Below are 27036 nucleotides of genomic sequence, written 5' to 3'. Positions count from 1 at the left end.
GTAGTTTGTTTATCGGTCAGTTGAACGTCGATGCGATCGTGCAGTCCTTAAGGATCGGCGTTCACCACGCCGACGGGGTCGTATGGGGACCAGTGTGAGATAGAACGCGCCGAGCGGCGGGTGAAAAACGTTCGCAGAACGCGCCTGAGAAAATCCCGCCGATCGAGGTCGTTGTGGAACGTGTCGAAGCCGCGCACGCCGTGCGTGCTGAGGACGACGCGCTCGCCGCATCGCATGCGCTGCTGACGCGTGCAGAACGACGCGACGCCGGCGCCGATGTGCACGAGCGGGCCCTCGGGGCCGACGGGAAGGCCGCTCGACACGCTCAGCGCCGTGCCGATAATCTTCACGAGCACGGCGCGCGCGCTCAGAAGCTGAAGGTCGTTTTTGATTGGCCGAGGGAAGACACGTGTCAGTCAAGCGGACGCGCGATTGGTTGATGGCGTCCTCACGTGTCGAAGCGTGAGGCGGATAGCGCGCGAAAGAACGCCTCGAGGAACGGCGTGCACCGCGCCAACGGGGTCGCACGGGGACCGGCGCGAGGAGAACGAACAGAACGCGCCTTGGGGACGTCCACGCCGTTGAGCGTCGCCATCACGAGCGCGACGCCCGCGCCCGTCGCCGCGGGGGCGACGACGACGACGAGCGCGGACGCGAGGAACGCGAGCGACGCGCCGCTCAGCGCGATGGAGAGCCACGCGGGGATGAGCGTGCCGGCGAAGTCGACGCCGGCGGCTTCCGCGTCGGCGAGCGCGAGCGACAGCCCGCGGAGGCGCCAGGTGGTGATGGCGTCGACGGCGGTTTCGATCGAAAACGCGACGGCGCCGACGACGACGCCGATGACGACGGTGATGGTAAACTTGGCGACGCGCGCGGTGTGCCGCCCGGTCTGGCGGAACCTGCGAGCGGTGCGAGGCGGAGTGAGGGTGGGTGGGTGGGAGGGAGGAAGGGAGAGAGGCGTCGTCGTCGGACACCTGAGACCAGGCGCCACGGCGAACGGAACGAGAGCGAAAAAAAGAGTCTCGATCCGCGATCTCGCGCGACGAAAACGCAAACGCGGACGACTTCACGAATGCCACGCCTCGCGGGGGACGGGACCGCGCGCGCGCACCGTTCGTTGTCGATGACTTCGTAGTCCAGGGATTCGAGACGCTGTAACTTTTCGCTCCAGTTGTGCTTCCGACGCGAGCGCGCGTACGCTTCGACGTCGCCGCGGGGCGTAGGGTCCGCGGATCTCGGCGTCAGTGAGCGCGGCGAATGTCGCGGCGCGAGATCGGGGAAGGCGTTTGTGAGATTCGACGACGCGGCGACGCGCGGAGCGCGCGCGGAGGAGGGACGACGGCGCGAGCCTTACCAGTACACGGACTCGTGTCTTCGCACCGGCCCTTGCGGCGGGCGCGGCGCGGACGCGAGCAGAGGCTGTCGCATGACGGCGGGGCGGCGGCGGCGGCGCGCGTGACAGTGCGAAAACGACACCGCGCCGCGGTTCGAATCTCGTCTCGCGAGCTGTCGCAAACCTCGGAAGAGCCAAAAACGCGAGATCGGCGCCGCGGGCGCGGCATTGCGCGCGACACCGCGGCGAGAGACGCGACGCGACGCGGGAAGTTCGATTCCCGTGCCCGTCGTCGTCGTCGGAGCCGTCGGTCGCGCTGAGGCGCGAGCGCTCTCGGCGCCTTCGCGGAGCGCTCCGCGAGCGCGGGGACGATTTGGCAACCCTCCCGTTCGTTCGTCGTTCCGAGCTGAGTGCGACGCGCGAGCTCGACCGCTCGAACGATGAGCGGCGAGCTCTGGTCGCCGATGAACGCGTTCACGTCGGAGGTGCCGCCGAACTACTCCCCCGTCGTCAGCGCGAACGCGGCGAACGGCGAGCAGGCACGTCATCGGCGCCGCTACGCCCGCGTCGCGCGCTTCGCGGCGTTTGGCATTTCTTTCGCACGTCTGACGCGTCCTTCCCCCCTCCATCGCGCAGCCTCAGACGCGTCTTCCGTTTCGAGCGACGAAGCCGAAGCCGCAGGGACACGAGATCGCCGTCGCGGACGACGGCGCGATCGATTGGATCGAGGGGATGAGCGGGAAGAAGTGCGTCGCGCGCGCCGCGCGCGCGTCCCCGCCGTCCCGTCGCGTCGTCGTCCCGGAGGTGCCCAATGCTTTCGTCCGTCGCGTCGACGCGTTCACTTTTCGTCGCTCATCACGCCGCTCCGCTCGCCTCCCCGCCCTTCCGCGCGCGCAGGAGAAAACCACTGTCGACCGCGAACCGCGGCCCGAGCCCGACGGGAACGTGCTACGACATCGTCACCGGCGTCGCCGTCGCGGAGACGAGCGATTCGCTGAGTAAACGCCCGCGGTCGGTCGCGAACGAGAGCCAGGGCAGCGGCGACGTCCCCGCGCCGCCGCCGCTTCGGGGACCGCGGCGCAGCTTCTCGGAGACGCCGTCCTCGGACGAGAAAGCGGCGCTCATCGACGCGTATCTCGCGGGTGAGCAGTACGTCGAAGCCGTGGAGACGTGGGAAAACATAGGGAGCAAGGAGTGGGCGGAGGCGGAGGCGGCGAGACGAGCCGCGAGCGTAGGCGCGACGGCGACGGCGACGGCGACGGCGACGGTCGTCGCCCCGACGTCGGCGGCGGCGACGGCGATGGACGATAAGAAAACAACTGTCGTCGTCGCGGGGCCGCACCACGCCGCCGTCGCGGAGCTCCTGAACGGCGACTTCGACATCGACGAGGCGATGTCGCCGATCGGATGCAAAGCCGCGCCGCTTCGACCGACGCGGGGGACGGGGACGGCGCCGGGAGGAGGGCGAGCGCGCGGCTTCGTCGCCGCCGCCGTGGCGGCGGCGGCGGCGGCCCCGCGCGGCGCGCGCGAGAGCGTCCTCGCGCCGCGGTATTTGTCCTACGGCGCGGGGCGAGAGAGCGCGAGCGCGGGCGGCGCGGGGTCGACGCCGTCGCCTCGAGAGGCGTCGTCGCTCGCGCCGTCGGCGAGGACGACCGCGCCGCCGGCGCCTCCGCCGCCGCGTCATCGTCCTCCTCCCCATCCCCCTCCCGATGCGGAGACGTCGATGACGTCGCAGGGGCTCCCCGAGCCGGTCGTGGAGTATTACCGCGACGAGAAGAACATCACGAGGTTGCACGCGTGGCAGGCGGAGTGCCTCTCGACGCCGGGCGTGTCCGACGGCGGCAAGAACCTGGTGTACTGCGCGCCCACGAGCGGAGGGAAGTCGATCGTCGCGGATATACTTCTCATGAAACGCCTCGTCGCTGACGGTTTCGGCGGGAAGCGTCGCGAGAAGAACGCCGTCGCCGCCGACCGCGGCGGCAACCTCGCGATCATCGTCCTCCCGTTTATCTCCCTGTGCGACGAACGCGCGAACGAGCTCGCGAAACTCCTGAAGTTGATACACGTCGACGTGAAGCGGTTCTACGGCGGCAGAGGCGGCGCGCTGCCGCCGCGAGACTCGAAAGAGCGCGTCCTCCTCGTGTGCACCCCGGAGAAGGCGAACGACGTCGTCTCGAAACTCATCGAGGACGACCGCGTGCGCGACCTCGCCGCCGTCGTCGTGGACGAGCTGCACATGGTCCAAGACGAATCCCGCGGCAGCACGCTGGAACTGATGCTCACGAAGCTCCTGTTCGCGTCGTCGAAAGCCGCGGCGGCGGCGATCGCGGCGGAGAACGTGAGCCCGAGCTCGGACGGCGGCGACGGCGGGAAGGGCGCGGGATCGAGAGAGCCGCTGAGCGCGAGCAGCCGCGGGAGTAAATCCGCGGCGGCGGCGGCGGCGGCGGCGAAGCGAACGCCGCAGATCATCGGCATGAGCGCGACGCTGCCGAACGTCGACGGCCTCGCGAAGTGGCTCGACGACGCCGCGCTGTACGTCACGGACTACAGGCCCGTCGCGCTGCGGTTGTCGATCAAGCTCGGAAGCGACGTGTATCCTTTACCGAGTCGCGAGGAGGAGGTGGAGGACGGCGAAGACGACGACGTCTTGAGCGAGCGAAGGAAAGTATCGCTGAAGGACGGCGACGACGCGTCGCACGTCGCGCAGCTCGCGCAGGAGACGATGGACCGCGGCGCCGTCGGCGGTGGCGTCATCGTGTTCTGCAGCGCGAAGTTTCAGTGCGAGGTCATGGCGCGGATGCTCTCGAAGAAGCTGCGGGTCGACGCGGACGCGCGCGCTTCCGACGGGCTCGATCGAATTTCCGCGTCGTTGCGAAACGTCAACCCCAACGCGACAGACACCGCGAACCGTCCGGCGCTCGCGACGACGGTCGCAAACGGCGTCGCGTGGCACCACGCCGCGCTACACGCGGAGGAGAAGCGGCTGGTCGAGGACGGGTTCCGATCGGGCGCGATCAGAGTGATTTGCTGCACGTCCACGATGGCCGCCGGGGTGAACCTCCCGGCGTCGCGCGTGATCATCGCGCACCCGTACATTTACCGCCAGAAGCCCGCGCGGCACGCGCTGTTGTCCTCGCGCGACTTGAAGCAAGCCGCGGGGCGCGCGGGGAGAGCCGGACTCGCGGACCGCGGCGAGGCGTTCGTTGTCGTGCCAGAGCCGAGCGAGATCGATTGCGACTTTGCCGCCGGCGGCGGCGGCGGCGGCGGCGGCGGGAAATCGAAAGCAAAGTCCAAAGCCGCGCTCGCGCGCGAGCTCGCGCGGCGACTCCTCTCCGAAGGCGACGCGCTGTCGTCCACGATCGCGGGCGAGCGCATGCGACGCGTCATGCTCGAAGCGCTCGCGGGAGGGCTCGTGAAATCCGCGCGCGACGTGCAGTGCTACATTCAGTGCACGCTTTTAAACGCGTTGAACGATTTCCAAGAAGTCACCGCGCGCGGCGCGAAGGACGCGCTCGCGTGGCTCGCGCAGAGAGGGTTCATGTCCTGGAACGAGAAGACGGCGGAGTACACGCCGTCTCCGCTCGGGCGCGCCGCGGCCGCGGGCCGGTTCGAGCCGGACGAGGCCGCCGCGGTCGTGGACGTCGTCAAACGCGCGCGTCGGGGGTTAAACCTCGAGAGCGACTTGCACTTGCTGTTTCTGTGCGTTCCGCCGGACCCGCCCGCGCCGATGGACGTCGACGCGGACGGCGGCGGCGGCGGCGCGAGAGCGGCGAAGGACGATCCGCTGTCTCCCGCGTCGATCGTCGCGGCGAGGAATAAGCCCGTGGCGCCTCCGAAGACGGACACGACGTGTCGGCTGAACCCCACGGCGTTCGTCTCCGTGTACGATAACCTCACGGAGCACGAGCACGACGTCGCGACGAGATGCGGCGTGCTGGACTCCTACGCGAGGCAACTGAAGATGAGCAAGCGCGATAAGACGCCCGAAGACCGAGCGTCGCGCCGCGTCTGTCACCGCTTCATGAAAGCGTTGCAGCTGAGAGACCTCGTCGCCGAACGCGACGTCGCGGACATCGCGCGCGCGTTTTCGGAAAATGGCAAAGACGCGAACGTGAACGGCTTCGCTTCGTACCTCGCGCAGCTGCAAGAGCAGGCCGTGCGGTACGCCGGGCAGGTCGCGGCGCTGTGCGGGCCCATGGGCTGGGGCGACGTGGAGGTTTTACTCGCCCGCCTTCAAGATCGAATCGCCGCCGGCGCGCGCGAGGAAATCGTGAGCCTCACCCAAATTCCGATGATAAGCGCCGGGAGAGCGCGCGCGCTGTACAACGCCGGCTACCGCTCCCCCGAGGCGATCCTCCGTCTGGACCAGAAGAAGCTCGCCGGCGTGCTGAAACAGTGCCGCGGCGCGCGCGGCGGGGAGATGAAGGCCGCGGCGATCATCTTACGAGGCGCGCGGGCGTTGTGCGCGGAGGCTCGTCGACTCGCGAGGGAAGAGTCCGAGGCGAAGCTAAAGGAGCTCGAGGCGTTGCCTGCGATCGACGCCGACGCCGACGCCGACGCGGCCGTGGACGACGACGACGACGCGGAGGCGGAGGAGGCGATGCGAGAGGTTGACGTCGCGGACCTCCTTCGGTCCGCGTCGTCGTTTGATCTCGAACGCGCGCGCGGATGCGTCGTCGTGCGCGACGCCGTCGCCGTCGACGCGTTGCACGCGCGCTGGTCTTCCTCGGAGTTTTACGCGTTCGTGCTTCAGCCGAGCGCGAAGCGCGATGCCCCGCCGGTCGGGATCGCGCTGTCGTTTCCTTTCAACCCGCTCGCGGTGTTCTACGCGCCGATCGTGCACGGCGCCGGCGGCGGCGGCGCCACGCGCGGGCTGCCGTGGACGCGCGTGCGCGACGTCCTCTCGCGCTCGGGCGTCGGGAAAGTCACCGTGGATTTAAAGCCGCAGCTTCGCGCGATGGGCGCGGGCGCGACGATCGCGGCGCCGGTCGTGGACGTGAAGATCGCCGCGTGGGTGTTACATCCCGACGAGGAGCTCCTTAAGTATTCTTCTCAGACCGGGTGGGATGCCCTGAACGCGGTCGACCCCGATCGCGCGCGCGGGCCGTGCGCGGGGATGTTGGAACGGTTCGCCGGCGACGTCGACGCGGATGCGATTCGCGCGGCGTCCAAGTGGCGGGGGCCGAGGGCGACCGCGGACGGCGTCAACGCCGGCGGCGCGAACGCGGCGTTCGCCGTCGCGTCCGCGCTCTCGCTCGACGCGCTCGTGCGCGCGAAGCTCGCGGACCCGCGCGCGCCGAGCGGGCTCGAGGACGCGTTACGCGCGATCGAGATGCCGCTCGTCCCGGTGTTGGCGTCGATGGAGCGCGCGGGCGTCGCGTTCGCGCCGGCGACGCTCTCGCGGCAGCTGCGTCGCGCGACGAAACGCGTGCGCGAGATCGAGACCGAGGCGGTCGCCGTCGTCGCGACGCACTTCGCGTGCCGCCACCCCGGGATGGCGCCGCCGGAGTTTAACCTCGCGAGCTCGGACGACGTCGCGCGCGTGCTGTTCGACGCGCCGCCGGCGGGCCTGGGCGCCGAGCCGCCGCGCGGCGCCAAGCCGACGGCGGCGCGCGGACGGCGGAGCACGCGCCAGGACGATTTACTCGCGCTCGTTCGCGAGCAGGGGGGACCCATCGCGGCGTTCCCGAAGCTCGTGCTCGAGCATCGGTCCCTGCGCAAGCTTCTCGACGAGGCGAACGAGTTTGGACGGCTCGCGAAGAGCGAGCTCGGCGGCGACGCGGCGGCGGCGGCGGACGAATCCGTCACGATTCGTCTCCGCGGCGTCATCCATCAGACGAACACCGGGACCGGGCGCCTCGCGATGGAGGACCCAAACTTACAGTGCGTCCCGCGGCCGAGGGAGTTCGCGCTGTCTCGCGCGTACCCCGAGCGTCTCAGCGCGAGCGGGCGCGTGAGCCCCGGGACGGACGCCGGAGCGGAGGAGACGCTCGCGATTCGAAACGCGTTTCGAGCGCCTCGCGGGAAGAAGCTCATCGCGTTCGATTACAAGCAGATCGAGCTCAGGGTCATCGCGCACCTTTCTTGCGACCGCGGGTTGATCGCCGCGCTGTGCGTGCGAAGCGTGGATCCGTTCAAGGTGATCGCCGCGCGATGGAAAGGCGACGGGACGACGCCGAAGAACGTGTCGGACGAGGACCGAGCCAAGGCGAAGGAGCTGTGTTACGGGATTTGCTACGGCGCCGGCGTCGGGAGATACCAGCAAGCGATGGGGGTGACCGAGCTCGAGGCGCGCGCCGCGATCGAGGACTTCAAGCGCTCGCTCCCCGGGGTCGAGCGCTGGAAGTCCGCGCTCGTGAAGGACGCGCGCGAGCGGACGCCGCCGCACGTTCGGACGATCGCCGGGCGATGTCGTTTTTTGCCGTCGCTGAACGCGACGGGCGCGGGCGGGGAAATCCGAGCCGCGGACGAGCGCAAGGCGATAAACACCGCGTGCCAAGGCTCCGCGGCGGACATCGTGAAGCGGGTCATGATCGAGCTGCACGCGAAGCTCACGAGCGGCGGCGGCGCCGACGACGACGACGAGTGGGCGCCGTTGCGAGAAGTGGACGCGTGCGAGATGGTGTTACAGGTGCACGACGAGCTTCTGTTTGAGGTGGACGAGCGCAAGGTTGACGTCGCGGTGCGCGCCATCAGAGGCGTGATGGAGCGCGCGCGCGAGGTGCACGACATGAAGGTGCCGCTGCCCGTGCGCGTCAGCGTCGGGGACGACTGGGGGCGACTCCGGGAGGTGAACGGATGAGAGGAGGTCGGAACGACTTTTCCGAGCGCAGTTAGCAGTATGTAGAGCATATATTCGACTCCGTCGGGGTCTTAAATTACCTTCGTACTTAAGCTAGACACTAGCTAGTGTTGCAGTGCAACGACGACCGACCGACCGTCCGACCGTCGTCACACCTGCTTGATCTTGCACTCCGCGACGAGGGGGAACTTCCCCTTGATGGACGACGCGATGGACTGCGCCAACGCCACCGGCCCCGAAAACTCCAACACCAACGCTCTCTCTGACTCGATCACCTCCAACAGCTTCACGCTCCCGCCGTAGTTGTGAATCGCCCCCGCGAGCTTCTCCAGGTGCGCCTCCACCGCCTCCTTCGACAGCGTCAGCGCGCTCCCGGGCTCGTCGCTGTCCAAGTTCACCACCTCCTTCACGTTCTCTCCGCCGAAGACTCGTCGAAGCGTCTTCTCGATGCCCCCCTTCAGCGTCGCCGTCGACGACGAGCACGATCCGCACGCGCCGGACATTCGCACGGCGACGACGCCGTCCTCGATCCCGACGACGGCCACGTTCCCGCCGTCCGCGATGAGGTACGGCCGGACTTCGTCCAGCGCTTTGTCCACGTTCTCCACGGTGAGCGGCAGAAGCTCACGGTTCGGATCGAGCGCCTCCTCCTCCTCCGCGTCGGCGCCCGCCGCCTCCGCCGCGTACGGGCTGATGACCTCGCCGTCCGCGCCCACGGACGGCGTCCCGGCCTCGTTGGCCTTCGCTTCCGCCGGCGCCGGCTTCTCCTCGTTCTCCCAGCTCTCCGCGGGCGTCAGCGTCCACCTCGCGGCGCCCGCGGCTTGGTTCCCGACGGGTATCTCCGTCTCCGCGCCGCCGCGCGAGACGACCCACTCGCCGATCCACCGATCTTGCTCCGCGCGCAGGTTCGCGCGCGTCGCCGTCGCCTTGTTCGCGAACGCGGCGACGCGCACCTTGCTCGCGGCGTCGTCGCCCTGACGCTCCAGGTGCGAGCGCACCGCGCGCGACGCGTCCTTGGCGTATCCGACGTATCGCATGACGTCGTCGGCGCCGTAGATTGCGTACACGCTCGCGACCGCGGGGTCGCCGTCGCGCGCTTCGAGCCACGCGCGGAGAGGGACGATCGCGGTGCCGTCGTCCGGCGGGCCGGAGCGTATCGCGTGCACGGTCTCCGCGTCCACCGCGGCGGCGGTGGAGGAGGAGGAGGACGACGACGACGCGCGCGGCGGCGCGACGGGAGGGAGGGTTCGAGAGCGGCGCGGGGTCGCCCCGCCGGACGGCGCGGCGACGCGCCGCGCGGTCGACGCGCTCGGCGGTGCGGCGCGGTGAAGCGCGCGCGCGGCGGCGACGGCGACGGCGTGCGACGGCATCGTTCTCGCGGTCGTGGAGCGAGCCTGTCGGCTGCGGCCGCGGGTGTGATGAGACGGCGCGCCTCACCCACCGATGCCCTCTCTTCCTGTCTCGCGAAACCCCGAGCCGCGACCGACCGACCGCGCTTCGGCGCGCGGCCTGATGAAGGGCACACGCCTCTGGTGACGCGAACACACGCGCCGGCGCGTCCCGTTCCCGCGTCGCGGTCGTCGCGCTTCGCGCCCGCGCCTTCCACTCCTCTCGCGCGCGACGTTCGCGCGCTCGAACGCGCGATCCGCCGTCGAGAGCCCGCGATCGCGCGTCGATCTCGCGCGTCCGACGTTTCGCGAATCGCGCCCGGTCGTCGTCGTCGCGCCGCGGCTTTTTCTGGCTAGATTAGATCGTCACGATGGCGGCCCTCCCGGACGGCACGGTCGTGGACGACGTGTGGAAAGCGTGCGCGTACGGGGACATGGCGAAGCTGCGGCAGTACGTCGCGGAGGATCCGACGCTCGTCAACGCTCCGGACAAGACCGGGTGCGCCCCCGCGCGCGCTCCCCTCCGCGCGGCGATCGACCGACCGATCGACCGATCGCGAAACCGCGCCTTCATACACTGGTCCCCATACGACCCCGTCGCCGTGGTGAACGCCGATCCTTAAGGACTTTCGCCGTCCTCTCTCTCCGCTAATCGATCTGAAACACTCCGTCTTCTCCCTCCTCGCGATCTGACGCGCCCCTCCCCCCATCCCTCTCTCTCCTCAGGTTCGTCCCGCTGCAATGGGCGGCGCTGAACAACCGCGTCGCCGCGGCGGCGTTTCTCATCGAGAAGGGCGCCGCGGTGAACGCGACGGACGGCGAGTCGCAGACGGCGATGCACTGGGCGTGCGTCCGAGGCTCTCTCCCCACGGCGGAGTGCCTCCTTCGCAACGGCGCGCGCCTCGATATCCTCGACAGCCGCGGGTACACGCCCACGCACGTCGCCGCGCAGTACGGCCACACCGGCATGATCTACCACTTCAAGACGCGGTGGGACGCGGACGTGGATGCGGCGGACGGAGACGGGCGGACGCCGCTGCACTGGGCCGCGTATAAAGGCGCGTTCTCCTTCACACTGGTCCCCATACGTCCCCGTCGCCGTGGTGAACGCCGATCCTTAAGGACTTTCGCCGTCCTCTCTCTCCGCCCAGGGTCCCTCGCTTTCAATCCCGACACACCTCGACGCCTTTGAACGCCAACTGACGCCTTTGAACTCCACCCCGACATGTCTCGCTTTGTATGCACCCTCGACCCTAAAGGCTTCCCCGACGCGGTGAAGCTCCTGCTCTTCTGCGAGGCGGACGTCATGAAGCAAGACTCGGAGGGGTGCACGCCGCTGCACTGGGCGGCGATCCGCGGCAAGGCGGAGGCGGCGCACACGCTCGCGCAGGCGGGCGGCGTCGCGGTGCTGAGCGCGACGGACGCCGACGGCAACACGCCGCCGCAGCTGGCGACGGATAAAGGGCACGCGGGGCTCGGCGGGTTCCTCGCGAAGACGCGGAGCAGGCTGACGAACAAGAAGGGGAAGTTCTGGCGCGAGAAGGGCATGGCTGTCGCGTGCTTCGCGCTCATCGTGGGGTTGGTGCTGACGTTCGCGACGCGGGTGATGTTAGCCCCGGGGTTGCCGCCGCTGACGGGCGCGCCGTATTTTTGGTCGCTCTGCGTGATCGCGCTCGCGTCGTACGGTTTATACGTCATGTACAAGGTGTCGTACTGCGACCCGGGGTTCGTGAAGATCGGGCACGTACCCGCGGGGATGATGCGCGAGCTCGACGCGAGCGGGGGCTGGCGCGAGGACGGCTCGAGAGCGGAGCTGACCCCGGAGACGCGGCGGTTGCATCACCCGGAGCTGAAAGCGGGCAACTGGAGCGCGCTGTGCACGACGTGTAAGATCGTCAAGCCGTGGGGCGTGAAGCACTGCTCGACGACGAACCGGTGCGTGTACCGGTTCGATCACTACTGTCCGTGGATGGGGAACGTCATCGGGAAGAAGAATCACAGAGACTTTCTGATCTTCCTGTGCCTCGAGAACGCGGCTATGGCCATCTCGTTTTGCGTCGCGCTCGGCCGACTCAACGCTGTCGGTCCTCCGATGGCGTGGTGGACGCACGCGTGGATCGTCATCTTCCTCATCTGGGACGCGTGCGTCTTACTCCCCGTGCTCGGCCTCGCCGCGGCGCAGACGCATCAGGCGATGGAGAACATCACGACGAACGAGCTCGCGAACGCGCACCGGTACGCGTATTTGCGGGACGAGCACGGGAAGTTTCGCAACCCGTTCGACCGCGGGAGCAAGCTCAAGAACCTCGCGGGGTTCTGCGCGCAGCGGAACGACGAGGAGAAGACGCAGGCGCGGTGGGCGATGAATAAGTCGGAGATGGAGGGGTTGATCGGGGGTGGGGGGCGCGGCGGAGGGGACAGCATGGTGTGAAGCGAGCGAGAGAGCCGGCGGCGCGCTACTAGCTAGTCGTCTTCGAACGCGGCCTTTTACCTTGTGACAATTACCTTCGTAATTTTTTGGAATTGCGATTTATGGCGCGAAATGCGCGGTCGAACGCAGCGATACACTCGTATGCGCCGCGGTCAGGAAAACGCGAAAATATCGGTGGAAGAGATCCGTTGCCGCGCGACCAAGTGGCCGTGCGGACCAATCACGCGAACGCAGTGGCGACCCGTCATCACGCTCCTTTGCAAAAAAGAGCATCGACCGACGCGCAGTCGCTCGCGCGCGCCCGGGGAAGGCGCACGGCTCGCACGCGCGCGCGGAGGCACGTCGCGTTCAGACTCGACGCGCGATCGGACTCGGGGGCAGACGCGCGAGCGCGCGGACGCGAGCGGAAGCGTCGTCGCGGCGCGTCGGTATTCAAACGACACCGCGGAGCGTCGTTTGACTTTTGCCAGATCTTCGCGCGCGGCGAAAGGACGGACACGCGCGGTCCGCGATGCCGTCGCAGCTCGGCGTGAACGCGCTCGCGACGGGGTTGAGCATCGGCGTCACCGACATCGTTCGCGGCGGCGGCAAGGTGCGACATCTCGACGCGCGCGCGGTCGCCCCCCCCCCATCCCCCGCGCCCCCGCCACCTGGATATTATAATTCCGCGGGAAACGACGTCATCGCTGACCTTTTCCCCTCTGCCCACCCTCCGATCCCTCTCGCAGGCGCTCAAGCGCGCGGGAAAACGCGCGACGACGACGAAGAAGCTCGGCGCGACGACGGTCCTGACGTGCGCGGCCGCGGCCGCGGTCGCGGCGTGCGCCTCGCCGTCGCCCGCGCGCGCGTCCGCGGCGCCGCCGCCGACGACGACGGTCAAGCCGCCGACGCTCTCGCGCGTCTGGGACTTCACGGCGACGGAGCTCGCGGCGGCGCCGACGAAGCGCGGGAAGTGCCGACGGCGGAAGGGCGGCGGCGGGGGAGGGGGGGACGAGACTCCAGACGACGGCGACGTCGGCGGCGGCGGCGGGAGGTACGACGCCGGCGACGGCGCGGGAGGCGACGGCGGCGACGACTGGCGGCCCGGCGACGGCGACGGCGGCGACGGGGGATTTAAAAACGGCGGCGGCGGCGGCGGCGGCGGCGGCGATTGGGGCGGCGGAAGCTACGGCGGCTCCGGCGCGTTCGACGACTTCAGCGTGATGTTCGCGTGGCAGGCGCTGTGCGGCGTCGCTTTCGGCGCGTGCGCGCAGCACGCGGTCGAGATCGCCGTGCGCGTCGGCGTCGCCGCGGGCGCACGCGACGGCGAGGACCTCGCGGAGGGCGACGCGTTCGACGCGCGCGGCGCGGCGACGGCGGCGGCGGCGGATCTCGATCTGGATCTCGAGGTCGCCCCCGCGTGGCCGAAGGTGTGCCTCGCCGCGATGACGACCGCGCACGTCGCGAGGTGCCAGCCCGTGCTGAGCATCTCCGCGTGCTGAGAAGAGAGGAGAGGAGAAGAGAAGCCGCGCCCGCCGCGCGATGTACGAGTACCCGGCGCGGAGGCATCCGCGTCGCTTTCCGTTCGCAACGTTTTAGTAGTTTAGTTTTCCGCCCGCCCGGTCGGGCGCCGCCGTTTGTATCACCACATCAACCTACTGTACCTGTACTAATCCATCCCACCGCGCTCGCGTGCGTTCATCGCTTCCGTCGACTCGCGAGCTTACTCTGCAGCCGCGCGTGCGCGGCGTCGCGGCTCGGCGGCGGCGGCGCGTCGCCGACGCCCAGCACGGACCCGCCCTCGATCGTGTCGCCCCCCGCGCCCGCGCCGCCCGTCGCCGTGATCTCGTTCGCCGAGATCTTCCCTCGCGCGTCCAAGAACACCATCAGGTCGCGCACTTGCTCCTCGAGGTCGCGAATCTTCTCCGCGTCGACGCGCTCGCGCGCCTTCGCCGCGTCCTCCGCGTCGGTCAGCCGCGTCTTGAGCTCGCCGTGGTTCGCGAGCAGCGTCTCGTTGAGCGATTGCAGGACGCCGCATTCTTTTCTCAACGCCGAGATCGTCCCCAGGTGCGCGTCGATCTTTTGGTTCAGCTCCTTGGTCTTCTCTCGCGCGTCGCGCGCGTCCTTCACCGCGCCGGCGATGATACTCGCCTGCGCCGTCGCCTTCGCCGCGGCGTCGTGGAGACCGTCCTTCTCCGCCTTCTCCGCGGCGATGATGTCTTCGAAGTACCGCCGTTGGCCGTCCAACTGCGACGTCAGGAGTTGGTTGTACTCCGAGTGAATCGCGTCGAGCTTGGACGACACGAGCGCTTCCTCTAAGCCTTCGTCGAGGGGGTAGTCCGCGTCGTATTCGTCGAGGCCGTCGTCGAGGAGGGACGACGGGCGCGGGCGATGCGGGCGGCACGACGCCGACGCCGACGCGTCGAAATCGTCGCCGTCGTCGTCGTCGTCGCGCGAAAAATCCCCCCGGCGCCGCGCGGGACTCCCGGGCACGATCTCTCCCTCTCCCCCCGGTGCGACCCCCGCGCCGCCGCCCGCGACGACCGACCCTCGCGCTCCTCGCGCTCTCCCCCCGCCGCGCCCGCCCGGCGATAACTCCACGAGCCCGGTCTTGCTCTGTATCAACCGATGCACGAACCCGTCCCTGACGTAATCCCACACGCGTTGCGTGCCGAGCTCCAACGAGTAACAGTGCTCCGTCTTCTTCCAGTGATCCACCGCGTGCGCGTTCCCGTACCTCCCGCACCCGACGTACCCGCACACGAGGCACGCCCAGAGATTCTCCGTGCTCCCGCAACCCGGGTGCTGACACGTCGGCGCCTCCGCGGGGTTCGCGGTGTAGCGACACACCGGACACGACGCGTCTCGCCAGTGCGACAGACACGTCGCGTGGAACGCGTGAGAGCACACCGTGGTGACGACGCCGCTGACGTCCTGGTCGAGCCTGTCGAGGCAGACCGGGCACGACGGCAGCTCCGTCGAGTCGCTCGGTGCGCGCGCCTTGGCGTTCGTCTGCACCAATTCGATCGTCTTCACGAAGAGCACGCGGCACGTGCCGTCGACGAGCGACGAAAACTTTCGGTTGTCGTAGTTGACGTAGAAGGCGTCCGCGGCGTCTTGGCTCGCGAAGCGCAGGACGACCGCGTACGACGCCGCCGCCGCCGCCGCCGCGGACGGCGCGCTCGACGACGACTCCCTCGACGCCTTCGTCTGCGCGTTCGCCTCCTCTCCTTCCTCGCGGGCGTCGGTCGACGTTCCGTCTTGACGCGCGTCCGCGGCGACGACCACGCGCATCTCGACCACCTCGTTCACGAGCGCGGCGATGAATTGACAAAAGTCCGATATCGACAGCGTCGCGGGGACGGCGAGGACGCACGCCATCTCGTTCCTTCCCTCCGGCAGCGCGGAGGAGGACGCGGAGGAGGAGGAGGAGGAGGATGAGGCGGATGAGGTGTCGCGGAAGAGGCGCATGCGACCGGAGATGCGCTCCGCGCGCGGATTCCCCGCGGTGAACGCCATCGTCGTCTCGTCGTCGTCGTCCGTCTTCTTCTCGCCGGGGATCTCGTCGTCGCGCGGCGCGAGCGTCGACGCCGCGCGCTCGACGCCGTCGGGGAGCGTCACGCGAAGCGTGAAGAGCGCCGCCATCGCGACGACGACGCGACGCGACGCGACGCCGTTCGCGCGCGAGTCCGCTCTGAGCGACGACGGGCGACGCGGCGCGGGCGTCGCCGACGGACGAGGCCAGACTTTTGGCGATCGCGGCGCGGCGGTCGCGCGGCGCGGTCGGCGTCGTCGTTTTCCCGCCGCGCCGCGCGTCCACCAAGCGACGACGATCGATCGGCCGCCGCCGCCGATCGCACACCCTCGCGCGCCGCCGCACGAACCTCGACGACGAGACGAGAAATCCCTCCCGCGACCGCCGTCATGGGAGACGTGGACATGGAGATGGGCGACGCCGCGCCCGCGCCCGCGGACGCGCCGCTCGCCCCGCCGTTCGGCGGAGGCTCCGCGAATTGGGGCGAAGAGGTGGAGGAAGCGCACGAGGCGTCGGGACGCAACGCGACCGTGCTCGAGATCGAGGCGGACAAGGCGAGGAAGCGCGCGGAGCGCTTCGGGAGCGAGTACGTGGAGCCCAAGGGCGAGGCCCTCGCGCGCGGGCTCGGAATGAGCCGGAAGGAGGTGCTCGCGATGCGCAAGGCGGAGGCGATCAAGAAGTCGCAGCATCGGCGAGGAGGCGGCGCGCTCGTGACCGGGTTCGACATGTTCGACCCGGCGGAGGAGGCGAAGCGCGCCGCGCGCGCGGCCAAGTTCGGCGATCAGCTCGGGCTGACCCCCGAGCAGGTGGCGATCCGTCAGCGCGAGGCGGAGGAGCGCGTTGAGCGCGCGAAGCGATCGGCCGCCTACGCCGCAGTCGCCGCCGCGGGCGATCTCTCTCTCAACGTCAGCGGCGGCGACCCGCAGGACGTGTTCGAGACGCGCGTGGACCCCGACCTCGACGCGCAGTGGCGCGCGGACGCGGTGCACCTGTACGGCGTCGATCACATGACGACGCAGGAGTGCATGAACTACTTCGGCGAGTACGGACCGGTGTTCGTGGAGTGGATCAACGACTCGTCGTGTAACGTGTGCTTCGACGACGAGCACACCGCGCGGCGGGCGATTCGAATGAAGGGGGTCGCCATGGGCGCGGGCGCGAACCCGGACGAGCGCGGGGCGCTGCCGGAGGGGACGATCGCGGAGATGCTGTGGCACTCCGGGCCGGAGTTTCACAAGGACGGGAAGACGTTGGCGCTGTCGTTTCGGCTGGCGACGGAGGCGGACGTCAAGCCGGACGGGCGGATCAAGTCGCGGCAGCTGTGGATGAAGGACGGCGAGCGAAGGAGGAGCGGCGGGAAGCGACGACGCGGCGGCGGCGGCGGCGATCGCGAGCGGCATCATCCGTACGGCGGCGGAGGCGGCGGCGACAGCGGCGGGAAACGCCGACGCGGCCGCGGGAGCTCCCGCCGCGGCGGGATGCGAGGGTTCGACGACGACGACGACGACGGCGGCGTGAGCGACCTCCGCGCGCGCATCAAGGCGAAGAAAGACGCCGAGGGCGGCGGCGGCGGCGACGACGACGCGGCGATGGACGGAGCCGCGAACGGGGGTGGGGAGAACGCGGGGGGCGGCGACGCGATGACGATGGACGGCGGCGGCGCGGCGGCGACGGAGGGAAAAGCCGCCGTCGGGATGTTCGCGGCCGCGACGAAAGCCGCGGCGGCGACGCGCGTGATGCCGGACCCGTCGAACCCGTTCTTGGCCGCGATGGCGGACCCGAAACCGCCGCCGAGCCTCGAAGAGCTCCCGGAGACGGACTTGAGGAAGAAGCTCGCGGCGTCGAGGGCGGCGGCGGCGGCGGCGGCGGCGGGCGGCGGCGGCGAAGCGGCCGCCGCGCCGGCGGAGGCGGCCATGGGCGACGCCTCCGCGCCCGTGGTGTACGACGACGTGTGAAAAAATATATTCGATATTAATGTAACGCCAAATTACCAGCCGTTACGTTACTCGGGGTACACAGCATCTCGCGTCTCGCGCTCATCACACCGTGAAGTTGTCGCACTTCGCGGTCTTGTCCACGCGCTTCATGATCCCCGAGATGACCTTCCCCGGGCCAACCTCCGTGGACGCCTCCATCCCCGCGCCGAGCAGCGTCGTCATCGTCTTCTCCCACTGCACGGGCGACGTGAGCTGCTTCGCGAGCGTCGCGCGTATCGACGCCGCGTCCCCGTGCGGCTCGACGTCCACGTTGGAGACCACGGGAATGCGCGGCTCGACGAAATCGCACGCCTCGAGCCCCTTCGCGAGCGCCTCCGCGGCGGGCGCCATGAAGTCGGTATGGAACGCGCCCGCGACCGCGAGCTTGACGACCATCCTCGCCTTGAACTCCGGCTTCGCGATCTCCGCCACCTTATCGATCGCGGGGATCGAGCCGGAGACGGCGTAGTTGCCGTTGCACAAAAAGTTGGCCACCTCGACGGGCTCGCCGCCGGTTTGCTCCGACGCGGCCGCGCACACCTCCTTCACTTTATCCGCGCTGAGTCCAATCACGGACGCCATCCCGGACGGCGTCGCGTCCGCGGCAGCCTGCATCGACTCCCCGCGCAGCTTCACGAGCTTCACGCCGTCCTCGAACGACATCGCGCCCGCGAACGTGAGCGCGGTGTATTCGCCGAGCGACAAACCGGCGCAGACGTCGACGGCGTCGATGAGCGCGGCGCCCTCCTCGGTGGACTTCATCTTCTCCAGCGCCGCGAGCGACGCGACGTAGATGGCGGGCTGGGACACCTCCGTGGAGTTGAGCTTATCCGCGGGTCCGTTGACGCAGACGTCGAGGAGGTCGTATCCGAGGATCGCGGACGCGTCGTCGAAGAGCTTCTTCGCCGCGGGGCACTCCTCGCAGAGCTCCTTCGCCATGCCGACGGACTGCGCGCCCTGACCGGGGAAGAAGAACGCGTTCTTCGGCTTCAGGTCTGCGGTCTTCGTCGCCGCGGCGACGACGGCGACGCGCGGCATCGCGCGGGACTTACTCGGCCTGCGGATGGGACCCAGAGGGAGAGGTGCGATGCGGTGCGCGGCGCGGTGAGCGACGGCGCGAGCGAGCGGTGGCGGATCGATCACGGATTGATTTGATTGATTTATCTCGGACGGACGCGAACCCGGCGCGGCGCGACGGAGAGGGAGGAGACGCACGCACCCGACGCGGCGAGGGGCGGACTTGCGCGTGACCGGCGCGAGCGCCGCGGAAGTCATCGTCGCCATGGTTGTAGAACGCGCTTGGGTGGTGTGCGTGCGGCGAGGGCGGTGCGGGTATGCCGTGTGCGGGTGTCGCGACGCCGCATCTTAGCCAAAACACGGTGCAGATCGCGACTGGAGCCACAGACTACGATTTCGTATGCGAATGGAGTCAGAGAGTACGCGAACTGCCGTACTCGTACTCTCCGACAGTCCTCCAGCGCGCCAAAACAGGTCAAAACAGTGCCAAAACACCTCAAAACTACTTCAAAATATCGCGGCGAACGACGGCACACGCGCAGCGCGCGGCGAGGCATGGAGGCGTAGATGTCCAGCCACACGACCCCATCGCCGAGCACGATGCATCACCTCGCGCGCCGCGGCTCGCGGCTCGGCCTCGACGCGCTCAAACGCGGCGCGCGCGTCGCGGACGGCCCGTCGCTTCACCGTCGTCGCGGCGCGAGCGACCGATCGCTCGGACGTCGCGCGTCGTCGCGCGCGACGGGCGCGGTCGCGGGACCGCCGCCCGCCGGGGCACCGTCCCCGCGCGGGCTCGCCGCGAACGCCGCGGCGGCGCGCGCGACCACCTCGGACGCGAGCGCGGTCACGAGCAAGCTTCGATCGGGGCTGGACTACGAGATCGCCAAAGGATGCCCCAACTCCCCGGGGCGCGCGTTCGTCGACTTCGAGCACTTCCTGTGCGAGCACCTCGCGCGGCTCGCGCAGCAGAGCGACGCGCTGTCGCCGCAGCTCTGCGGCGCGCTGAGCGCGATCCACGCGGAGGCGGCGACGTACGGCCGCATGGACGGGCGCGCGCGCGACGCGCTGCTCAGAAGGCTCGGGTCCGCGTTGGTCCACGCGGAGCGCGCGGGCGAGCTGTCAACAACGACGACGATCGTTCCGCCGCCGACGGCGACGGCGACGGCGACGCCGGCGCCGGCGCCGTGGCGCCCCCCCAGAGCGTCCACGCCGCCGCCCGCGGCGGACGTCGCGAGGACTCAGCGCGCGGACAGCGCGGCGCAGCGCCGCGCGCGGGAGCAGCCCACGAGCGGCGTCTACAAATCGAAGTGGGGCGCGTCCTCCTCCTCCGCGGAGGCGGAATCGGACGCGAAGAACGCGGACGCGAACGCGGCGGTCTCCCCGCTCACGTCGAGGCTCGAGGAAGCGCGCGCGAAGCGCGCCGCGCCGCTCTCGCCGCTCTCGCCGCCGCCTCCCGTCGCGGCCGCGACGATGGAAGTCCCGATCGTCATCGTGTTCGACCTCGAGACGACTGGCTTGGCCAAGCTTAAGGACCGCATAATCGAGATCGCGGCGTACGACCTCAACGACAAGACGCACGCGCCGATGTCGACGCTCGTGAACCCGGGAAGGACGTACCTGACGGGGCAAATCACGCGGCTGACCGGGATCACGAACGCGATGGTCTCGAACCCCGGGGTGCCGTCATTCGTCCGCGCGGCGGAGCTTCTGGAAGAGTTTGTCGACGAGGCGCGTCGACGAGGTGCGTTCTATACACTGGTCCCCATACGACCGCGTCGGCGTGGTGAACGCCGATCCTTAAGGACTTTTGCCGGCGCATCTCTCCGCCCACCCCCCGCTTTCAATCCCCGCCCTCGACGCCTTTCAACGCCACCTGACGCCTTTGAACTCCACCCCGACATAGGCGGCGGCGCGAGCGTCATCCTCGCCGCGCACAACGCGCGTCAGTTCGACGCCGGGTTCCTCAAGGCGGAGTACGACAGAATTCAGCGGGAGTTTCCGGACGACTGGCGGTTCGTGGACACGCTCCCGATCGCGCGGAAGCTGGTGCCGAAAACGGAGGTGTTTGGCTCGCACAAGATGGAGGCGCTCGCGACGCGATACGACGTGAAACCCGTCGACGGCGAGACCGCGCACAGGGCTGGCGCGGACGCGCGCGTCCTCGGCGAGATCGTCGAGGCGATGCTCGGCGTGAGCTTCGACGCCACCGCGGGGACGAGCGTGAGCGGCGTCGACGGCGGTGGCGAGCTCGGCGCCGCCGCGCGAATGCTGGCGTCGCACTCGTTTTCGTTGGGCGACACGGGAAAAAACAACTTGCGGCGGAAATCCTCCGAGGCTGCGGCGGCGGCTGCGGCTGCCGCGGCGAAGGCGCACGTCGCGTGGCCGTCGACGAACAACATGGTCGGGACGTCGCCGATCGCGACCGCGGACGGGTCGGACGTGGCGCGCGCGTCCGCGGTCGCGCAGGAGCTGGACGAGCTCGAGGCGCACGTCGACGGCGGCGACGACGACGACGCGTTCGAGAGCAAGAAACCACCCGCCATGGCGGCGGCGAAGGACGACGCCGCGCGCGCGCGACCGGCGAGGAAGCCGTTCTGGCTCGCCGCGGACCCGATCACCGGATTCGTCCCGGAGACGATGGAGTTCGCGAGAATGGTGGAAGCGGGCGAGGCGGCGTCGAACGCGCCGAGGACGGATGGCGTCTCGTCCGTCTCCGACGACGGCGCCGCGATCGACCGCGAGCTCGCGGCGCACCACGCGAGGCTGCGTCAGGATCACGCGGCGTGGGAGGGTATCCCGATCGACGAGCTGAAGAATCACGGCGCGTCGACGCAGATGGTCAACGTGTTGAAGAAAGCAGGCGTGACCACCGTGCAACAAGTCCTGAGGTGTTACCCACGAAAGTACCAAGAGTACGCCCGCTGGCGCGGCGACATGGAGCTGGGGACGTCCGTCTTAGTGCAAGGCACGGTCGTGAGCTACCTGAAAGGGAACGCGGGGGGTCGGTGGGGGGGATACAAACAGCCCGCGACGCTCGCGATCGAAACCGAGGACGGCGTCGGCGGCGTCGCGACGTTTGAAGCGCCGCTCTGGGCGTACGTCCCGCAGGAATCAGAACGAATGCTCGTCCCCGGCGCGTACGCGTGCGTCCGCGGCGTCTTCAGCGGAAAGAACGCGAAGCAGTACCTCACGCTCGACAGCCCATCCCTCGCGATGGACGTGCCCCCGCACGCGACCGTGGAGGTGTACTCGAAGTACCCGAAGAAGCACGACTTGGAGCCGCTGAAGTGGAGGGAGATTCAAAAAGCCGCCGTCGCCGCGCTGAGAGCGAATCTCCCCGCGGATCCCTTGACCGTCGCGCTCGGGGTCGAGTCCACGGTGCTTCCCGAGCTGAAGCTCGTGTCGCACCTCGAGGCGATGACGCACATACACAGGGGCGAGTCGGTGGAGATGGTCGCGGCGGCGCGCGAGAGGATCGCGTTCGAGGAGCTGTTGGAGCTACAGACGGAGCTGTTGCTCAAGCGGGTCGAAGCGCAAAAGAGCGGCGGCGAGGGGTTATCCATCGTGTCCACGCGGCTCTGCGACGAGCTCCGAAGCGTCCTGGACTTCTCTCTGACCGGCGGTCAAGAGCAAGCGATGGAGGAGATCTTACACGACATGGCGGGCACGAGCCCGATGCTGCGGATGTTGCAAGGCGACGTCGGGTGCGGGAAAACCGTCGTCGCCGCGCTCGCGATTCTCGCCGCCGTCGGCAACGGGCACCAGGGCGCGTTCATGGCGCCGACGGAGGTTCTCGCGACGCAGCACGAGCGGACGTTCGCGGAGATCTTCTCTCGGCTCGCGAAGCCCCCGAAGATCGTCTTGTTGACCGGCAGCACGCCGAAGAGGGCGAGGGACGCCGCGCTCGCGGACATCGAGAGCGGCGCCGCGGACATCGTCATCGGCACGCACGCGCTCGTTCACGACGCCGTGAAGTTCAAGTCCTTGGGGCTCGCCGTGGTGGACGAACAGCACAAGTTTGGCGTGGATCAGAGAGCGATGCTCCTGCAGAAAGGGCCCGTCGTCGGGCATCTGTTCGAGGACGCGAAGCCCGCGAAGCCCGCGAAGCCCGCGAAGCCAATGGACGCCGACGCGGAGGATCGGTCGCTGTGGGAAGAAGTCGGCGGCGTCGACGACTCAGGTGCGTTCTATACAAACGCTTTCACCCATCGCCCGGTTTCAACACTTGATCGCGTCCCATTTCAACTGACCGGTGAACTTTTTTTGTATGGAACGGCTCTCAGGCGAAGAGAAGGAGAAGAAGAAGAAGACGGGCAAAAAATCCGCCGCCGCCGCGGCGGCACCGGAACCCGAGCGGTCGAAGGACGGGATTGTGGAGTGGCGGCAGATGCCGCACATGCTCACGATGACCGCGACGCCGATTCCGCGGACGCTCGCGATGTGCGAACACGGAGAGATGGCCATCTCTTGCATCGACGAGAAGCCCGCGGGTCGTCTGCCGATATTCACGAAGATCCTCATGAGCAAAGACCACCACATCGCGTACGATAAGTACATGGTCGACGCCGTGAAGTCGGGCTCGCAGTGTTACATCATCTTGCCGCTCGTGGAGGAGAGCAAGGCGGAGAGGATGGAGCGGTTCAAGTCCGCGGAGGAGGAGCACAAGAGGCTCGTGGAAAAATACCCCGAGGTGACGTTTGGGATTCTTCACGGGAAGCAAAGCAGCGACGAGAAAGCCACGGCGTTGAAGGACTTCAAGGACGGTAAGACGCAAGTCTTAGTCGCGACGACCGTCATCGAAGTCGGCGTGGACGTCCCGAACGCGTCTCTGATCATCATCGAAGACGCGGACCGTTTCGGCGTCGCTCAGTTGCATCAGATGAGAGGCAGAGTCGGCCGCGGGAAGACCGCGTCGTCGTGCTTCCTTCTCCTCGGCGACGAGGCCGGGTACCCGGCGCAGCAGCGCATGAAAGTTTTGGAGCAGAGCAACAACGGGTTTAAAGTCGCGGAGAGCGATTTACGGAACCGCGGCCCCGGGGACTTGACGGGGACGCGGCAGAGCGGCCACAAGGACACGCTGTGTCTCGCGAGAGTGGAGACGGATTTGGCGCTCGTCGAGGCGGCGCGCAGAGCCGCGGCGGAGACGATCGCGCGCGCGAACGTCCGCGGGGAGTCGCTCCCCGCGCCGCTCGCGGTCAGGATCATGGACAGACCTCCCGCTCTCGACCTCAACGCGTGACGCCCGCCGCCTCTCGCGTTTTGAAGGTTTCTTATTAAGGTTTCTCGAGTCGAGTCGCGTCGAGTCGAGTCATCACGCGTAGTATTTTCTTACAATGGCGAAGCGCTTCCAAGGTTAACTCACTCCTCCGTTCGTCGCTCGCTCGCCCCCGTCCACGCCGCCCCGTGGAAAATAATCGAATCACGGCAAACGTGCGTCGCACGTCGTCGATCACGCGCCCGCGGCGATCCCGCCGATCTTCGCGTCGACGCCGATCTCGCCGTCGATGAGATTAATCTCCATCGCCTCCTTCGGCGACATGTACGTGTCTCGCACCAAGTACTCGCCCATGTCTTCGAAACTCTTCCCGGTGAACTTCGCGAAGAACGCCACCTGCGACCGCGCGTTCCTCGAGAGCTCCTTCGCCTGAATTTTCACCTCGTACGACGTCCCCGAGAGGCCGCCGAGGGGCTGCGACAGGATTATGCGCGCCGACGGCAGCGCCAAGCGCTTCCCTTTAGTCGCCCCCGCCAGCAGCATCGCGGGCGGACCCGCGACGCACCCCATCGCGACGACGCTGATGTCGTTCGAGACGTAGTCCATCATGTCCAGGATCGTCGTCACGCAGTACTGCGTCCCCGCGGTGCAGTTCAGGAAGATCGTGATGTCCTTGTCCGGGGCGTCGTACTGCAGCGCGAGCAATTTCGCGCACACCGACGTCGCGACGTCTTCGTCGATGCGATCGCCGATGAAGATGACGCGGTTGCGCTCCAAGGCGGTGAAGCAGTCGATCATCTCGCCGCCGGACGTTCGCACCGCGACGTTCACGGGCGGGTCCCCGAGCTTCTCCGCTCTGGGTTTCATCTTGGGCGACGACGCCTCCTCCGCCTTCTCGGGCGCGACGGAGGACATCGCGAAGCGCGACGCGTCGCTCGAGACTTCGCCGTCTTGCCTCAGGTCGGACGCGGACGCGGCGCGCGTCGCGGCGGCGCGTCGCGAGGACGTCGCGCGGTTCGCGGCGGGGCGGCGCAGCGCGCGCGCGATCGCGCACGGCGCCGAGCACATCGTATGCGCCATCGTGCGTGGGGAGAGCTCGAGCGCGCTCGAGGCTGTGACGGGTAGGGCGTGGGAGAGCGAACCCTAGCTAGAAAAACATCGAGTCCTCGCGCGATCGCGCGTCGTCATCCGCGACCCGCGATGCGCGTCAAACGCGCGGGTTGATCGAACACGTTAAAAGGAAAAGAGACGACATTTCCACCCACGGGAGCGGTGAAATTGAACCCACGGCAATTTGGCACCCGAGAGAAAAACAAACACACCATTATTTTGGCACCCACCGTCGGTCCTCACTGTTCGCCCGCGCCGTCCACCTCGCCGCAGGTCTTTTCGTCATGGGCGTCAGCGAGATTGGCTACGCGCCCATCGAGGCGGCGGCCCTCCCGGACGGCGTCTACAACGCCGGCCCGCGGTACGTCCTTCTCACCAGATCTCGCCACGGGGCGCGTTCTTTTTTTTCCGGAAATCCGACGCGGACGACGCCCTCGCCTCTCTCCCTCGCCGCCCTCCTCACCATCCCCCCGCCCCCCGCCCTCGACCTCTCGCCGCAGACAAAAGCAAGACCGCCTGTGGTCCTGGATCTTCGGCCTGACCGTCCTCGCGGTTTTCGTCGGCGGCGCGATGGCGTTCCACGGCCAGACCGACGCCCCGGACGAGACCGCGATGACGTCCGGGGCGGCGTGCGACGGCCCGCAGTACGACTTCGCGGCGACGCTCGCGGCGAACGCGGCGCGCGACGCCGCCGCGGCGTCGGGCGGCGGCGGCGGCGCCGCCGCCGCGTCCCTCGGCGCGGACGCCAGCTCATCAGACAGCCCGGACTCGGAGTACTTTGACAAGAACGAATTCGCGGAGACCGCGTGGCCGTGGCTCGTCGCCGCGTTCGTCGGCTCCTTCGCGCTCGGCATCGCGCTCCTGTGGGCGTTCCGCGTCCACGCGCACGCGATGGTGTGGGGGGTCGTGTACGCCAAGGTGGCGATTCTCGGCGCCGTCGCGGTCGCGATCGGAATGTCCGGCGCGTTGGTATTTTCGCTCTTTTTGGCCGCGCTGACGGCGCTGACGGCGTTTTGTTACTACCTCTGGAGGGACGAGCTCAACCTCGTGGCGTCGATGCTGTCCGTCTCGACGCAAGGTTTGAACGATAACCCGCACATCGTCACCGCGACGATATCGCTGCAGCTCGGGACGTTGTTTTACCTCTTGCCGGCTGCGTATTTTATGGCGGCGGCGCAGCAAAACGGCGTCGTCGGCGTCTCCTCCGTCGCCGTGAGCCGAAGCGGCTCGAAGTGCGTGGACTACGGCGGCGGCGCGGTGGACTGCTGCGACTTCAACACGGACGCTTGGGCGATCGCGTTCATCTCGCTCGCGTCCATCACCGCGATCTGGGTCATCTGCATGGCGCTCGAGACGAGGGTGTACCTCGTCGGCGGCGTGATTTGTCAGTGGTATTTCGCCCCCGCGGGGACGAAGAACGCCGGCGCCGTGGGCGAAGTCCTCGCGAACGCCGCGGGACCGTCGTTCGGAACCATCGCGTTCGGCTCGTTCGTGTTGACGATGATCGAGATCTTAAAGCAAGCGAACGAGAACAACCGCCGGAAGCGCGAGAACCAAAACATACTCGCGTGCTTACTCTTCACTTGCCTCGAGTGCATATACGCCTTCGTGGAGTACCTCTCGAAGTTCGCGACGTTGCAGGCGGCGATGACCGGCCAGGCGTTCTGCGACGCCGCGACGTCGGTCACCGATCTCTTGAAGCGCAACTTTCTCAGCGCGTACGCGACGTATTTCTTCCCGGCGCGGATCTTGCAGTTCACGACGTTTGTCGTCGCGGGCGCGTTTGGAATCGCCGGATGGCTGCTGTCGTTGGCGTCGTACACCGCCGCCGGGACGACGAACGGCGCGATGTACGCGAAAGTGATTGGCGGCGTGTGCTTCGTCGTGTCCGTGGTCGTGCTGTCGTTCTTCGTCATGGTCGTTTTGAACGTCGTCGACGCGGTGTTTCTGTGCTACGCGATGGACAAAGACCGAAACACGCGATCGCACGTGGAATTTCACGAGGTTTTCGAAACCGTCAACGCGAAGCAGCAGCCGAAGGACGAGACCGTCGTCGTCGGGCCGGACGGGGGGTACAAGTACGCGTCCGTGTGACGAGCGATCGCGCACCCGACGAGAGACGCGGGGCGGGGGAGAGTGTGGCGAGCGCGCGAGTAATAACATGTGACTATTCGTAAGTTGTCAAGGTGGACCACTTCGTTCGTTCATCTCTGGACGTTTCGTCGTCGTCGTCCCCCGCCACCCCTCTGT

The 27036-nt window shown here is 68.3% G+C and overlaps 11 protein-coding genes across 11 annotated transcripts; 6 read left to right on the top strand and 5 right to left on the bottom strand.

Annotated features, from left to right (window-relative positions):
• Positions 1 to 47: 47 nt before the first annotated feature.
• Positions 48 to 1962, bottom strand: MICPUCDRAFT_49886 (chloride Carrier/Channel family; the record flags this gene model as incomplete). Its single annotated transcript, XM_003054765.1, has 4 exons — positions 48 to 374; positions 554 to 899; positions 1112 to 1234; positions 1367 to 1962. 4 exons carry the CDS (start codon positions 1960 to 1962, stop codon positions 48 to 50), a joined length of 1392 nt encoding a protein of 463 aa, XP_003054811.1.
• A 182-nt stretch (positions 1963 to 2144) lies between these two features.
• MICPUCDRAFT_49885 (helicase/polymerase domain-containing protein) lies at positions 2145 to 8135 on the top strand (the record flags this gene model as incomplete). Its single annotated transcript, XM_003055308.1, has 1 exon — positions 2145 to 8135. One exon carries the CDS (start codon positions 2145 to 2147, stop codon positions 8133 to 8135), a length of 5991 nt encoding a protein of 1996 aa, XP_003055354.1.
• A 149-nt stretch (positions 8136 to 8284) lies between these two features.
• Positions 8285 to 9505, bottom strand: NifU (iron-sulfur cluster scaffold protein, plastid precursor; the record flags this gene model as incomplete). The annotated part of the gene is made up of 1 exon (XM_003054764.1): positions 8285 to 9505. One exon carries the CDS (start codon positions 9503 to 9505, stop codon positions 8285 to 8287), a length of 1221 nt encoding a protein of 406 aa, XP_003054810.1.
• A 389-nt stretch (positions 9506 to 9894) lies between these two features.
• MICPUCDRAFT_49883 (palmitoyltransferase) lies at positions 9895 to 12052 on the top strand (the record flags this gene model as incomplete). The annotated part of the gene is made up of 3 exons (XM_003055307.1): positions 9895 to 10022; positions 10250 to 10611; positions 10783 to 12052. The coding sequence occupies 3 exons, from the start codon at positions 9895 to 9897 to the stop codon at positions 11952 to 11954; spliced, it is 1662 nt and encodes a 553-aa protein (XP_003055353.1). The 3' UTR covers positions 11955 to 12052.
• Positions 12053 to 12379: 327 nt separating this feature from the next.
• On the top strand, positions 12380 to 13599 carry MICPUCDRAFT_49882 (low complexity orphan protein). The gene is made up of 2 exons (XM_003055306.1): positions 12380 to 12546; positions 12683 to 13599. Exons 1-2 carry the CDS (start codon positions 12466 to 12468, stop codon positions 13433 to 13435), a joined length of 834 nt encoding a protein of 277 aa, XP_003055352.1. The 5' UTR covers positions 12380 to 12465; the 3' UTR covers positions 13436 to 13599.
• Positions 13534 to 15578, bottom strand: MICPUCDRAFT_49881 (peptidase; the record flags this gene model as incomplete). Its single annotated transcript, XM_003054763.1, has 1 exon — positions 13534 to 15578. The coding sequence occupies one exon, from the start codon at positions 15576 to 15578 to the stop codon at positions 13632 to 13634; it is 1947 nt and encodes a 648-aa protein (XP_003054809.1). The 3' UTR covers positions 13534 to 13631.
• Positions 15579 to 15857: 279 nt separating this feature from the next.
• ELGR (splicing RNP complex component) lies at positions 15858 to 17423 on the top strand (the record flags this gene model as incomplete). The annotated part of the gene is made up of 1 exon (XM_003055305.1): positions 15858 to 17423. One exon carries the CDS (start codon positions 15858 to 15860, stop codon positions 17421 to 17423), a length of 1566 nt encoding a protein of 521 aa, XP_003055351.1.
• Positions 17424 to 17507: 84 nt separating this feature from the next.
• Positions 17508 to 18728, bottom strand: FABD (malonyl-CoA:ACP transacylase; the record flags this gene model as incomplete). Its single annotated transcript, XM_003054762.1, has 2 exons — positions 17508 to 18439; positions 18626 to 18728. 2 exons carry the CDS (start codon positions 18726 to 18728, stop codon positions 17508 to 17510), a joined length of 1035 nt encoding a protein of 344 aa, XP_003054808.1.
• A 300-nt stretch (positions 18729 to 19028) lies between these two features.
• Positions 19029 to 23700, top strand: REX (DNA helicase/exonuclease; the record flags this gene model as incomplete). The annotated part of the gene is made up of 3 exons (XM_003055304.1): positions 19029 to 20202; positions 20365 to 22641; positions 22745 to 23700. 3 exons carry the CDS (start codon positions 19029 to 19031, stop codon positions 23698 to 23700), a joined length of 4407 nt encoding a protein of 1468 aa, XP_003055350.1.
• Positions 23701 to 23910: 210 nt separating this feature from the next.
• Positions 23911 to 24543, bottom strand: MICPUCDRAFT_12936 (uncharacterized protein; the record flags this gene model as incomplete). The annotated part of the gene is made up of 1 exon (XM_003054761.1): positions 23911 to 24543. One exon carries the CDS (start codon positions 24541 to 24543, stop codon positions 23911 to 23913), a length of 633 nt encoding a protein of 210 aa, XP_003054807.1.
• A 492-nt stretch (positions 24544 to 25035) lies between these two features.
• On the top strand, positions 25036 to 26976 carry MICPUCDRAFT_49876 (choline transporter like family). Its single transcript, XM_003055303.1, has 2 exons — positions 25036 to 25147; positions 25287 to 26976. The coding sequence occupies exons 1-2, from the start codon at positions 25071 to 25073 to the stop codon at positions 26878 to 26880; spliced, it is 1671 nt and encodes a 556-aa protein (XP_003055349.1). The 5' UTR covers positions 25036 to 25070; the 3' UTR covers positions 26881 to 26976.
• The last annotated feature ends 60 nt before the right edge of the window (positions 26977 to 27036 follow it).

The sequence above is a fragment of the Micromonas pusilla genome (assembly GCF_000151265.4).
Source record: "Micromonas pusilla CCMP1545 genomic scaffold MICPUCscaffold_1, whole genome shotgun sequence".
Lineage (NCBI taxonomy): Eukaryota > Viridiplantae > Chlorophyta > Mamiellophyceae > Mamiellales > Mamiellaceae > Micromonas > Micromonas pusilla.
The sequence above is the reverse complement of the archived record's forward strand: the minus strand, read 5'-3'. Positions and strand labels throughout refer to the sequence as shown.